Source organism: Oxyura jamaicensis, chromosome 18, assembly GCF_011077185.1.
Source record: "Oxyura jamaicensis isolate SHBP4307 breed ruddy duck chromosome 18, BPBGC_Ojam_1.0, whole genome shotgun sequence".
Taxonomy (NCBI): domain Eukaryota; kingdom Metazoa; phylum Chordata; class Aves; order Anseriformes; family Anatidae; genus Oxyura; species Oxyura jamaicensis.
In genome coordinates this window covers 11,961,765-11,974,351 of record NC_048910.1, presented here as the reverse complement: position 1 = coordinate 11,974,351, position 12,587 = coordinate 11,961,765, and the positions used below count along the sequence as shown (strand labels likewise).

Sequence of the window (12,587 nt, the reverse complement as noted above, 5' to 3'; positions counted from 1 at the left end):
TGGATCCGTGCTGCTGCCTGCTCCCCGTGGGGACGTGCTGGTGGGGTGCTGGCTGCTGCCCTCAGTGTCACGCTTAGCACCGTGGGTGCTCCTTCCCAACCTCCCTGCAGCCCTCGAGGCTTCCTGATGCCTGAGCTGGGAAAACAGCAGCGCTGACCCCAGTGCCTGGGAGCACGCCGGGGTGGACCCGGGGCTCAAAGTGGGGCACGCTGTGCCGCCGCGGCTGGGAATGGCTCTGCCCCTGCCCGGTTTGATGTGGGGTGGGTTTGAGCCTGGGCTGAAACTCCCCGCGCTCTCACTGCGATAACAGCCAAAGGGGGTGGTGGAGGAGAAAGTATCAGCAGAGATGGTTATCTGTGTCCTGGGAGGCGTCCCAGCCACCTCCCCTGCTGCCAGGAGCCGGCTGCTTTTACCCCCGGCTGCTTTTTCCGCACGGTGCTGGTGCTGCTGCACCCCGCTGCTGGGTCTGGTGGCACGTGCGTGGTGTCTGAGCACCCCGGGCCCTGCTCTGGGAGCATCCCGTGCACAGCACCGGTGGCCAGAGCCCTCTGCCAGCCCTCCCCTGGCCTTTTCTGCTGCTGGACTTGGTCAGCCGGGGCTCTGCTTCGGTCAGACGGGAAGGGAAAAGGAGAGGGGATGGCACGAGCTTTGGCAATAAGGCTGGCAATGCACTGATATGCTCTTGGAAAAGGAACCTCGACCCAGCTCCCTCATTACGTCATTCTCCTCGCCCTCCTCGTAGTGGGAATCGGTGCACTTCCCATGATTGAGCGGCCGCAGCCCAACCGGAGAGCAATTTCCTGGAGGTCTCGTAGTGGTGACCTTTCGCCCAGGCCTTCCCATTCATGCGTGGAGCTATTCATCATCGCAGATGTGCGTAATTGCCAGAGCCGCTGCCAGCTCCGCCTCAGTGCTGTGGGCTGCTTTGCTTTGTTCAGCACCTTGCAAAGAGGCCGTAAAAGTTAACAGCCTGCCCGCTGCCGCGCGGATCTCAGGGCTCCCACGCCGAGCTGGTCACCTTGCTCTGTGCATCGCTGCTCCCCACGGGGCCGAGCGGGGGACGGCGGCTCCGCTTCCCGCCCCGTGCCTGGCTGAGCACCTTCAGCCCTTGGAGACAGATTTTCCACCCTTCAAAGCACGAGGCCCGCAGCGGAGGGGCTGGCGCCCGCCCAGGACACAATGGGCTCAGATTTTAATGTTTGCGGAGAGTTTTGAGACGCCGTGTGGGTGCAAAGTCCGAATTGCTTCAGCCCCTGGAGCAAAGGAGCGCTGGACCAGGCTGTCCCCAGTTACCCAGCGCTGTTGACACTGCCGGAGCACAGCCCCGTGCCCGAGCATGTGGGGCTCACTGCTGGGGACAGGGTGACCCGGTGGCAGGCTGGGGCTGGCCCAGCATGTGCCAGCTGCTTTTGTGCCCTCGTGCTGCTGGTGGGAGAGCTCTGGGTGCCCCTTGCCCCCCATCACATCTGGGTGGTGGTGCTGTGGGTCCAAGACAGGCACAGCTCCGGCACGTTGTGGCTTTCAACTCTCAAATCGCTCCCTGGAAGCCGCCTGCAAAGCCCCAGCCGCTGTGCTGGGGGTTTGGGCTTCCAAGCTTGGCTTTTACAGACAGCTGACGGCGCTTGGCTCTCCCTAAAAGCTGAGCTGGAGCCGCTGCTCTCAGCCGAGCAGTAGCCCTGGCTCCTCTCCTAAAGACGCTCCGTGGGGCCGCCGTCTGGCTCCAGCCGCCGCAGGGTTTTGCTGAGGCAGGATGTGGCCCTTCCTGTCCGGGAAGAGCCAGGCGGGACCACAGCTTGATGGTCTTGCATTCGAAAAGAAAAAAAATCAAAGGAAGAGTGAAAGCCCAGCTGGGGTCCCTCTGCCAGGACAGCCCTTCCTCCTGCAGCCCTGGCTGCTCTGTTCCCAGCCTGGGGACGGCGGTGGCAGGGCAGGGACCGGTGCTGGGCTCGCAGCCCTGTGCGCACCCAGGCAGTGCCCCCCAGCCCCAGACCAGGGGTGTCCCCCCAGCACAGCACCTCAAGCCCCCTCCCGTGTCTTGTCTTTCCAGGAGACGTGCTCTTCCAGATGGCAGAAGTCCACCGGCAGATCCAGAACCAGCTGGAGGAGATGGTGAGCACGCAGTGGTGCTGCGCCACGGGGGCTGCTCCTCAGCCTGGGCTGAGCAATGCCACCCCCCCCCCCCCAGCTCCTCTGAGCCCCCAGATCTGATCTCAGCCAGCCTCGCGTGGATCTGCTCATGCACAGAGTTCGCTCGTATCAAAGCCAAGCTGCTCGCATTGCAGTCAAGCTCCCTCTGTCCGCCCCTCGCTGCCTCGCGTCCCCTCCAGCCCCAGACCCCTCCTGCCACGCTCTGCGGTGGCCGTCACCGCTCGTTGTGCACCTCCCGGGGCCCCCTCGGTTCCCATTGCAGGGGTTTGGGGGAGCGTTCGGCTGCTGCTGGGCTCGGCAGCCCACCCGAACAGCCCCTCTGCTCTTTCTCTGCAGCTCAAGTCCTTCCACAATGAGCTCCTGACGCAGCTGGAGCAGAAGGTGGAGCTGGACTCGCGCTACCTGAGCGTAAGTGACCCGACGGCTTGCTCCTGCTCCTCCCTGCCCTGCACAGTGCCCTGCTGTGCACAGAGGGGTCCCCAGGCCACCAGATGTGGCACCGCACAGTCCTGTGGTTTTTCTCCCCGCTGTTAGGCTCTCACAGCCCTGCTTGTTCTCCCCCTGTCTCTTGGTGGCTGTGTGCCTGCCCCTGGCAGCGGCACTCCAGCAGCTCAGAGCCTTCTCCTCTCGCCCCCAGGCTGCGCTGAAGAAATACCAGACAGAGCAAAGGAGCAAGGGCGACTCGCTCGACAAGTGCCAGGCAGAGCTGAAGAAACTCCGCAAGAAGAGCCAAGGAAGCAAAAACCCCCAGAAGTACTCGGACAAGGAGCTGCAGGTAGGAGCCGGCGCCCCCCTGCAGCCCGGGGCTGCTCCGTGCCGCGTGCCAGCGTTTGGATAATGACAGCAGGAGCAGGCAGGGAGGTGTTGGTGCCAGCGATGGGTAATGCAGGAGGTGTTAGAGCGGTGGGGCTGGTAGGGGAGGCAGCCCCCAGCAGGTGCTGTGCAGGGCGGTGTGCTGGTGACTAACCCCACCGAGTCCGCCGCCGGCTCTTTTATCCCCCCCACCCCGGGCTTAATGAATGAACCCGAAAAGATCATTAGTTTGTTGTGCCAGATCCATCTTCCCCTGGATGGTGTTTTGCTTAAATATTTTCCGTGCCTTCTGACGGGAGTCCCTTCCCCCAGCCCGCCCGGGTGGCGAGCGCGTGCTGGAGGAGGCTGGCGAGTGAATCACGGCAGCGTGACTGCGGCGTGGGCTGCGTGCGCCCCGCGCCGCCTGCTGCGGGAGCTTGGGGCTGGGCGGCACCAGGTCCCTGGTGGTCCCCACTGCGGCCCCCGGCAGGGATCGGGTCGGGACCGAGGTCTGGTCGCAGAGCATCCCGTCTGCAGCCCGTGGCTGGGTTGCGGTGGGGGGCTGCGGCAGCTGCGGGAGGAGTTCAGGTCTCCTGAAGTCTGACCGGTGGGCCGAGTCGCACCTGGAGCGTGTCCAAACAGAGCAGAGTTTAATGAGAGATGAATGCATCTGTCTGCAAACCTGCCTGGCCCGGTGCTGCTGCTGCTGCCGGGGTTGGGGGCGTTCAGTGACCGCAGCCCGACTCGCACCTCGTGGGGTAAAAGGGAAAGGCTCCCTCAGAACCAGAAATCTCCTGCTCCTGTCTAAGCAAGGCGTGAGAAGGTGGCGTGTTGGGACCAGAACCCGATGCTTCAGGTGCGACGGGCTGATAACGTGGCCAAAGCGATCCATCTCTGCCAAAACTGATGGCACCTCACTAGCCGGGGCTGTGCGCAGGGTGGCATTTAAGTAATCAGCGGGGAGCTGGGGAAGTGACATTGTTAATTGTACTAGAATTTGGGAAATCAGTCACTCTCCGGGTAGCGTGAGTCAGGATAACCGCCGAAGGAGAAAAAAAACACTTCACCACTCATCCAGGCTCTGAGCGCAGCTCCTGCGCTGAGCTGGAGCGCTCTGCATCGAGCTCCTGGTAATTTGCAGCCTCCCAGCTCCTGTGACTGTACCGAAGCCGCTTGTGTGAGGCAGGGTTGATTTGAGCATCTTCGGAAGGTGTTGCTGCAGTGTGACTTAGGTGTCCTGCGTGCTGCGGCGAAGGCTGGCACTTTCTTGAAAGCTGAGCAGTTCAAAGCACTTCGCGGTGGCTCCACAAGCTGTTTCCAGAGCTCTGCAGAGGAGAGCAGACCCGCTAAGCAGCGAGGCGGCTCTCGGCGGGGGGATGCTCAGGGCATCAGCACCCCGTTTGTGATCCCCTCACCCGAGGGAGCTGCTGGCAGGGATGAGCAGAAGTGCTGCCAGGGCCACCGTGTTTCTGCAGGGGTCCCCTCCACATACCCGAGGTAGGAGAGAACCTTCCCTGGCCATCGGCCGAGAGGCGTGATGGGGATGGTTTGCTCCTGCCATGGAAAGGCAGCAGGGCTGTCGTTCTGCTAGCACCGCTTCTTTGGGCAAAGAAAAACAGGATCAGGCTTTCCTTCTCTTAATCTTTCAGCAGTAAGTATTTAGGAAGCGCTTATCTCTGCAAAAAAAAAGAAAAGCCTTATGAAGGCTTTAAGCTTAAAGAGCCATGAAACTGCTCAACCGCTTCCCCCCCCCCCCAGCTCACAGATCAAAATAAGGTAATTTGCAGAATTCAGTCGAGGGGGCGGTTCTCCCTCTGTGTGCTGGCTAGGATGCTGCGATTCCTTGCTACAAACAGAAGAGGAGGAAGGAGGAAAGCGTTCAGGGCAGCCTTGAGGCTGGTCCTGGGTTTTGGCAGGTACCAGCCCAGCTGCCAGCTCCCTCGGCTCCTGCCCATGTGGGTGCTCGGCCATGGCGCTGATCCAGGGAGCGATGTGCAGGCTGGGCAGGGGAAATGCCACGTGCTGGGGCAGGGAAAATGCCATTTGCTGGGGCAGGGAAACCAGGAGGAGCCAGGGCCAGGCGCTGGCAGCAGCTCTGGTGCTGGGGGAGCTGCTCGTGTCGCAGCACAGGGTCGTGCTGCGTGAAGACTTCTCTGGCATCTTCGCAGCAGGGAGTTGTGTGCAGCGTTGTTCGCCTGGCACGGAACCGTCCACTGGCCACCAGTGCTAAAACTGGGCCAGGAGGAGCCTCCTCGGAGGCTGCTGGAGGCACCTCCTGGGCTCGCGAGGTGCTGGAGTCAGCTTTGAGCCGGTGCCTGGGGAGCCGGGCAGAGCCGGCTGGAGCTCTGCTAATGCGGCGCTGAGCATTGCTTGTGCCTGTAGTGGGAGAGGCGCTGCTGGCAGAAACGTCCTGGTAGCTACATAACTCATCCCAGCCAATAAAAGCAATAACATCTTGCTCTTCCTTTTGAAGGCTCATCCACTCAGGGCACCGTAGCGCTCAGCAGCCAGGAGGCCGGTGCTCTGTCACGGTGCTCCTGCAACGAATGTGGCGCGTGGAGCGGGCACGGGGCTCGGCCCCAGGTCCCACGCTGTGCCCACGTCCTGCGGGTGCTGCCTGGTGGAGCTTAGTCCATGAGGAAGGGCTTCACAGCACTGAGAAGGGTCCGAACTGAACCACCTTGTGGTTTTTGAGGAAGACGACCCATGCGGCTTATAAAAGCAGCTCCACGTGCAATGAGGCTGCTGTAGGGATGGTTCAGCCTCCGAAGCTTCAGCCTGTTGTGGTTGGGAGATGCTGCGGCTCCGGGTTGTTACTGCTGAATGTCGCAATAAAGCCAGGGGTTTATTTCTCGTGAATCAGTCCAGAGCTGCTGTTGTACATGAGGAATGAAAGCTTGGACCGCAGTGAGACAGCCGCTGCCTCAGATCTCTTGCCCTAATTACGTAGTTGCTGAGATTTTCTTGACCTGTGTTCAAAACTGAGGGAATAAACCAGTTCCATTCACTTTGTGTCCCTTATAAAGAAGAACAAAAACAAATACTAAGATTAAACAATCATCAAGGAGCCTAAACTGCTGTAACTTCATTAAATGCTGGTTTTGGCTGAGGCACGAAATCGAGGTCACGATGGGTTTAGGGCCTTGATTGAATCAGCACGCCACCAAGGGAGCTGCGCTGGTCCAAGCAGTTCTTCACCCCCTGGTAGTGCTGCGAGCAATTGGATTCCGTGGTGAGGCCGGTGGAGAAGTTGGTTTTTTTTTTTGGGGGGGGGGTGTTGGGGGCACGGTGCCCAGAGTCAGGGTAATACGGGGGGCACGTGGCCAAGCTCAGCTCCTGCCCCCGTCCCTCCTGCTGTCCCCCCGTGCTCCTGCGGGGTTGCTGTGAGCGTTAAACACCCCTGTGCCAAATAGCCCAGAGGTTTTTATAAACTTGTGTAATTGGAACCTCGTTCTGATATTCCCACCAGGAGGAGTAATTTTAGCTGTAGGTCAAGAAGCACCAACCGACGAGGAGTTTGTGCAAACCAGGTTACGAGGGCTTATGTAAAAGTCAAACAGGGAGGAATTATGTAAAAGCTCTGGCTCCAGATAACCATCTCCAGCTTTTTGCTAGCTTTGAGCCCAGCGAGGCTGAGTCCCAGCGCGGCGGTTACCCGGGTGCACTCCGTACAGCCCTGCAGCTTTACCTCCCGCAGCTCGGGACCTGGTGGCAGAGCTCGTCCCTTGCAGCGTTTTGTCATTTATTTTGTCATTTGCTCTGTAATGAGCTGGGAGCTGTGCTGGCCTGTCGTCCCCTTGCACTGTGTGGCTGTCAGCACTCAGCATCTTGGGAGGCTCGGGGCGCCGCTGTGGTCTCAGCACCGTGCTCTGGGAGGTGCCGGACCCTGTGGCCGTGGTGCCACAAGGGCCGTGCCCTGCGGTGCCTTTTCCAGGCTCTGTGGTCTGTGAGAGCTGGTGGCAGAGGCAGCACCAGGGGACAAAAGCCTCTGTCCCTCCCAGGGCTGGGGCTGGCTCTCTCCGCTACCCTGGCTGCCGTCAGCACCCCTGCTGCCCCAGGGTCCTACACATCCCAAAGCAGCTGCTACAAATCCCCCCCAGCCGAGTGGTTTTCTATATAAATAAAGTTAAACCCTTTTTTTTTTTTTCTCCTCTCTGGCTGAGAAGCCTCATGCTGCTTCAGGAAGGCTGATCTCCCAGCTCACACCTGAAGGCTGTGGCCGTGCCTGACGTGCATTTCAGCGGCAGATCCCACGCACCAGGGGTCGGTCTGCGGTGTCCCCAGGGCGCGGGGACATTCGCCGCGGCTGATGGAGCTCTGCACCGCCCGCTGCGGCGCTCGTAGCTCCTTCCCTGAACACTTTTATGTAACACCACGTGTGCGGCACTGTACAGGAATAGTAGAAGGATGAGGCTGCTGCCCCGCGGAACAGATGTGAGATGGCAAGCGTAACGGGGGAGGACAGCGTGCCTCGGGGAGAGGGACAGGAGCCTGGTGGCTGGGGAGCAGGGCACTTGTTTCACCTCGGATAACCGCTGATGCCATGGCTCTCTGGACATCTGCTTGCCCAGTGAGCTGGTTCTCAAAGGGAGAATGCATTTTCTCTTGCTTTGGAAGAGGTCTGTAGGCTCATCGGGGCACATGAGCCGCCCTGTGCTCCCCCTGTGCTGCTGGGAGCCAGCGTGGGGCTCCTTCTGGGATGGGAAGGGCGAGCTTCCCCAGCTGGGGGGTTTGAGCTGTTTCAGCGATGCCGTGTACCCTTGAGTGCTTTTCCAAGCCCGTTTCGAGGCAGCAGCTTTGAGCACAGCGTGCTACGTGAGGCCGACCCCAATCTGAGGTGTTGCAGCCTGCAGAGGGGCTGGCACGCGCATCCCGCGCTGCAGGCAGGTTTTACCCAGCTCTGCATAAACCCAGGGTGAGGAGCGTGACTGGCATGCAGGAACCAAATTCTGGAGACAAGGAAACCCTTTTCTGTTCGCAGGAGCCGCGGGGGCTGAGCATCCCCAGAGCTGTTCTCAACTTTGACCCTGTGCTGTGCTAGGGCTTGAGCTGCTCCTCCTTGAGACTGTGACAGCTTAGAAGCTCTTCCTCTGTTAATCAGCCTAACTCCTTTCCTATTTTATCTCATTACTTTCTAATTATTCTCCCTTGTGGTTCCTTAAATAAATCCCCGTTTCTTGTGTTTACTTCTTCTGGATGTTCCAGCCTGCCCCTATCAGGCCAGCACAGCTTGCAGACTCCTCTCCCTTCCCCTCTTCCCTCAGCCTTTTCTCCCTGCCACCCTGCTCTGCTCTCGCCTCGTCCCAGACAAGAGCCCGGTTTTGGGGACAGCACAGGGGACACGGCCCCCTCCCCGCTCTGCGTTCGGCTCAGGGCCCCTCGCTGCCCTGAAATGTGCCCATAGCGCTTTGACTTTCTGGTCCCCCCCCCCAGATAGAAGGGTTTGAACTGATTTTTTTCATGATGGCCGTGTTGTTATTAGAGACCCGAGTGAAATTCAGTAGCGATGCTGCTGCTGCTTCACCTGCAGTCACCGCACTGATTGCGGCGTGTGCTTGAAGAGAGCGCGGGTCCTGACGCCTGTTAGCAGCCCTTTCATCGTCACACACCTCTAGCTGTGGGGTTTGAACCCGCCGCGGGGATGCTGTTAGTCCGAGCAGCGGGGCCTCGGCGCAGCCTGGCTTTCCTGCAGCGTGTCCCTTTGCAGCGTCTGCTCTCCTTTCATGTTTCCTTGCTGCGAGCTGCCTGGCTGCTGGGGTAACTCGGAGCAGCTCCCGTGCACGGCCCCTCCGTGGTGCTGCTGGCTGCACCCGCGCCCTGCGCCCCCCTCGCTGCCCTGGGCAGCTGGATGAGCCCCGGGAGCTGGCTCCTGCCACCTCGCTAACTGGGTCAGCGGAGCTGCTGGAGGCGAGGTGGATGCGCTCAGGAGCGGGGGAAGGGGGGGTTATTTGAGGCCTCTCCAACCTAGAAACCCAGAAAAGCTTTCTGGAGCTGCCGGTGCGTGCGCTGGCTCCTGGCACCACGAGCACCGTCCGGGCTGGTGCCGTCTCAGGTGGCCCCGGCCACAGGTGGGGCTTCTCCCATTTAAGCTGGGATCTTTCTTTAGGCGTCGCTTAGCATCTGAATTTAATCTGGCAGCCTAAACCGAGCTCTGAAGCTGAAAATCCACACTGGAGAGCTGCGTGCTGGCAGGCGCCTGTTGGGAAGCGGTGATGGTGTGGCTGCGCTGCAGGAGCCCGGCCGTGCGCATCCAGCTGCAAAACGCACGGCTGGGACGTGGGGTGCCCCCAGGGACCCCCCCAGGATCCAGGCTGCGAGGCAGCGGTGTGGCTCCTGCACGTGGCAGCAGGTGACCCTAACGAGAGACAGCGCGCTCTCCTTGACGCACGGCAGCGAGAGCGCACGTTGTGCTCTGCACGTTACTTCTTCCCGTGCGCCTGGCGTAGCTAGCGAGGTTTTTATTTAAATTGTTTCAGTGCATTGTTTGAAAGCCCATTTCCATTTGAACGAATCCAAAATGAAAGCTAGCTGGTGAATAAGAGGTGGCGTTCGCCATTTTGTAATGTAATAAAGTGTAAAAACCAGGGCTCTGCATAAATCAATGGCACATCGTGCTTATTTACATGAAGTATATAAAGCAGTGAGAATCCTAAATTTAGAGCGCAGGCTCTCTGCTTGCAAATCAACATGTTCTAACTGGCTGCAGCCATTAAGGCGAGCCTTTCTTTAGCTAAATAATTAAAAGTGTACTTGCGAAACAAGATTGAAATCGGGGATGTAAATAAGACCGACGTGCACGGTTAAGTCACAATTAAAACTGGAAAGTTTACCATTGCTGGGAGAAGTTCTGCCCGCCTGGCGTGGCAGGGTGCTGTGCGCCCGTCCCGAGCTGCTGGCCTTCTGGATGGCTCATTCCGTAATTAAACCGGCTCAGTTTAAGTTGGGGGTTTGCTCTCCAGGGAGGCTGCTGGCACTCCAGCTCTGCCGCAAACCCCCTTTGAAGTCCGGGATGTCACTTAATCTCACTGCTTTGTCGAGGTTTGTTCCACTTTGTGCCTGCTAATAAATACCGTAGCTTGCTAAAAATAACTGTTAAACATGAAGAAGGAAGAAAAGCTGCTTTGGGCCCTGAATTTCCAGTTTAATTCCCTTCCCAGGGAAGCTCGGGCTTCCTGCAGCAGGTTTAGCAGTGCCGGGGCTGCTCGTGGCTCTCCCGGGGTGTCACCTTACTGGGAGGAGGTGGTGGCAGCGACGTGTCCCCGTGCTGGTGTCCTGCCTGCTCTGTGTAGGGCAGGGCACAGCTCTTTGGCGAGCACGATGCCCCTTGGGGGGACTTGGTGGCTGCTTCCTGGGCCGCTTCAAGGGTGGCAGCTCCTTGCTGAGGACAAACCAAGGGCAGGGAGTTGGGGAGGAAGCGGCTGGTTGAGGGAGATGGGGACATCTCGTGTCCTCTGGCATCTCGTGTCCTCAGGTGTGCTGATGGATGTGGCCATGGAGGGCACCGTGCTGCTCTGAAGCCCTCCCTTGTGCCGTGCTTGCACAGCGTGGCTCTGCCCCGCGTGCTGCTTTCCTGCTCCCTACACAAACCGACACAAACGTGCCCCGCTCCCGCTGGCACAGCCTGTGCGGGCGCAGCCGAGCTGGCAGAAGTCACGTAGGTAGAGCAGGAGCCGTGCCAGCAGAGGAGCCTCCTTCTGCCGCGTCTGCAGCATCTCAGCCCGCTGCTGGCGGGGCTCCGGCGTCTGCCTGGCCCCTGGGGGAGGACCAGCATCGAGGAACGGTGCTCAGCAGGCAGGGAGCCCCGTGCTGGTCCCGTGTGCCGGGGGTGATGCCGTGCGCCGGGCTGTGCCAGCCTGCAGCGCTGCCCTGGCTTCGCGTGCTTTGCTTGCACAGGCTGTCCCGGGGGGTGCAGGAGATGGGTGGGGACTGCGGGAGCTTCTGCTAGCTTGGGATATGGGGGGGGGGGAAGCCTGGGGGCAGCCTCGCCGGCCCCCGCTGGGGCTCAGGCGCCCGTTTGGTGAGAGGGCGGCTGCACGGGTACAGCTCGTCCCGCCCGCCCGCGCGCTCCCGGCCCCCGTTGCTGAGTCAGCGCCTCTGCGTGGGGGGCTCTGATGAGTAAAGGCGGGCTGGGGGGGACGTGCAGGCACATGTGTGTGTCCTGTGCTGGGGGCCTCCCACGGGCACCCCCCCGGGCTGGCCCCACCGCTGACCCCATCCTTGGGATGCTGCGGTGTCGTCCCCCGCTAACGGGGCTGCGGGCGCTCGCTGGGTGAACGGAGACCGCAGCCCCCTCTGTGCTTCTGCCCCCCTCTAGTACATCGAAGCCATCAGCAACAAGCAAGGGGAGCTGGAAAACTACGTCTCGGACGGGTATAAGACGGCTCTGACGGAGGAGAGGAGACGGTTCTGCTTCCTGGTCGAGAAGCAGTGCGCGGTGGCGAAGAGCGCCATCACCTACCACGCCAAGGTGAGTCCGCGGGGCCCCCGCCGTGCTCCCCATGCAGCCCCCGTCACCAGCCACCAGCACAGGAGCAGGGCCATGCCCTGAGAGCCGTGGGTGCAGCGGGGCCCTGGGGCTGGGGGAGCAGTGGGCTCGAGGAGGGGGACGCACAGGCAGCACCTCCGTCCCTCCCCACTTGCACGGAGCTGCCCTCGCTGATGGGTGCGTGTCTCCCATGGGTGCTGCTCTGCGTTTTGAGGCAGCTTCAGGCTGCGTGGGGTAGGTGGGACCAGGGCTGGAGCCCGGTGGGATGTCCTGCCACTCTCTGGCTTCCCATGGGCAGCGCCTGCCATAGCCTGACTGTCTGTGCAGGGAGGTCAAGCAGATCCAGCCCCCCAGGCTCCCCCTCCTGTGCACGTTGTGCCCACCGAGCGCTCGGTCGCTGCGGTTTGAGGGCTTCACCATGGTGGGGGCTCACCCAGTTGCTCGTGCATCAGCTCCGGGTTTGCAAAAGCAGAAGAAACGCAAAGCAGCAGCGTTCCTGCTCCGAGTTCGAGCAGAACTCGTGCCTGTGGGGCAGCAGAAGGGCTCCCCCCCACCCTCCCACCCTCACCACCCCCTGGCCATAGCAGAGGAGGGAACGGAGCCGAGAGCAGCAGCCCCGGCCACCCGCCCGCATCCCCTGCACGGGGACTGGGGCCCCATTCCCCGGGGTGCAGCAGCACCGGGCTGGAGCTGAGCCCATACGAGAGCTGGGCACACGGCTGCCGGCAGCCTCGTGCTCCCCTCCTGCTCCTTCCCCGCTGCCGCCCCCCGGCACTCGCGGCACCCATCTGTCGCCGCCGCGCCTGGCGCAGGGGAAGCAATGGGAAGAGTTGGGCTTAGTCAGCACTGTCCCCGGCTGCGGTAGGGGCTGAATCAATCCCCAGCATATGCTAATAACTGTGAGTGAGGTGCAGGAGGAGGGAGAAGTCCCCCCTGGGGCGGGCGGGGGCCGGCAGATGCGGTGTGCCACGGCACCCGCAGCCCCGGCGTGGCCGCAGCGCGGCCAAGCCCAACACTTGCTGCAGCGGGGCAGGGAGGCTGTGCAGAAGGGGCTGCGTGGGTGCAGCATGGGCACTGGATCCCACGCGTGGGCTTTGCCAGCTGGAAACACCACGCTGCCACCCTGCCTGGGTGCTGCCACCCTGCCTGGGTGCTGCCACCC

The 12,587-nt window shown here is 61.2% G+C and overlaps 1 protein-coding gene across 7 annotated transcripts in view; it reads left to right on the top strand.

Annotated features, from left to right (window-relative positions):
• BAIAP2 (BAR/IMD domain containing adaptor protein 2) overlaps positions 1–12,587 on the top strand; it is a 42,453-nt gene that overhangs the window by 17,928 nt on the left and 11,938 nt on the right. For all 7 annotated transcript variants that reach the window (XR_004755172.1, XM_035342526.1, XM_035342522.1 and 4 more), the window contains exons 4-7: positions 2,048–2,109; positions 2,485–2,556; positions 2,786–2,923; positions 11,255–11,407. Coding sequence is in view for 6 of the 7 variants with exons in the window: in XM_035342526.1 (XP_035198417.1) it covers positions 2,048–2,109; positions 2,485–2,556; positions 2,786–2,923; positions 11,255–11,407 (425 nt within the window). In the remaining variant the exon portion in view is untranslated. The remainder of the gene's footprint in view (positions 1–2,047; positions 2,110–2,484; positions 2,557–2,785; positions 2,924–11,254; positions 11,408–12,587) is intronic.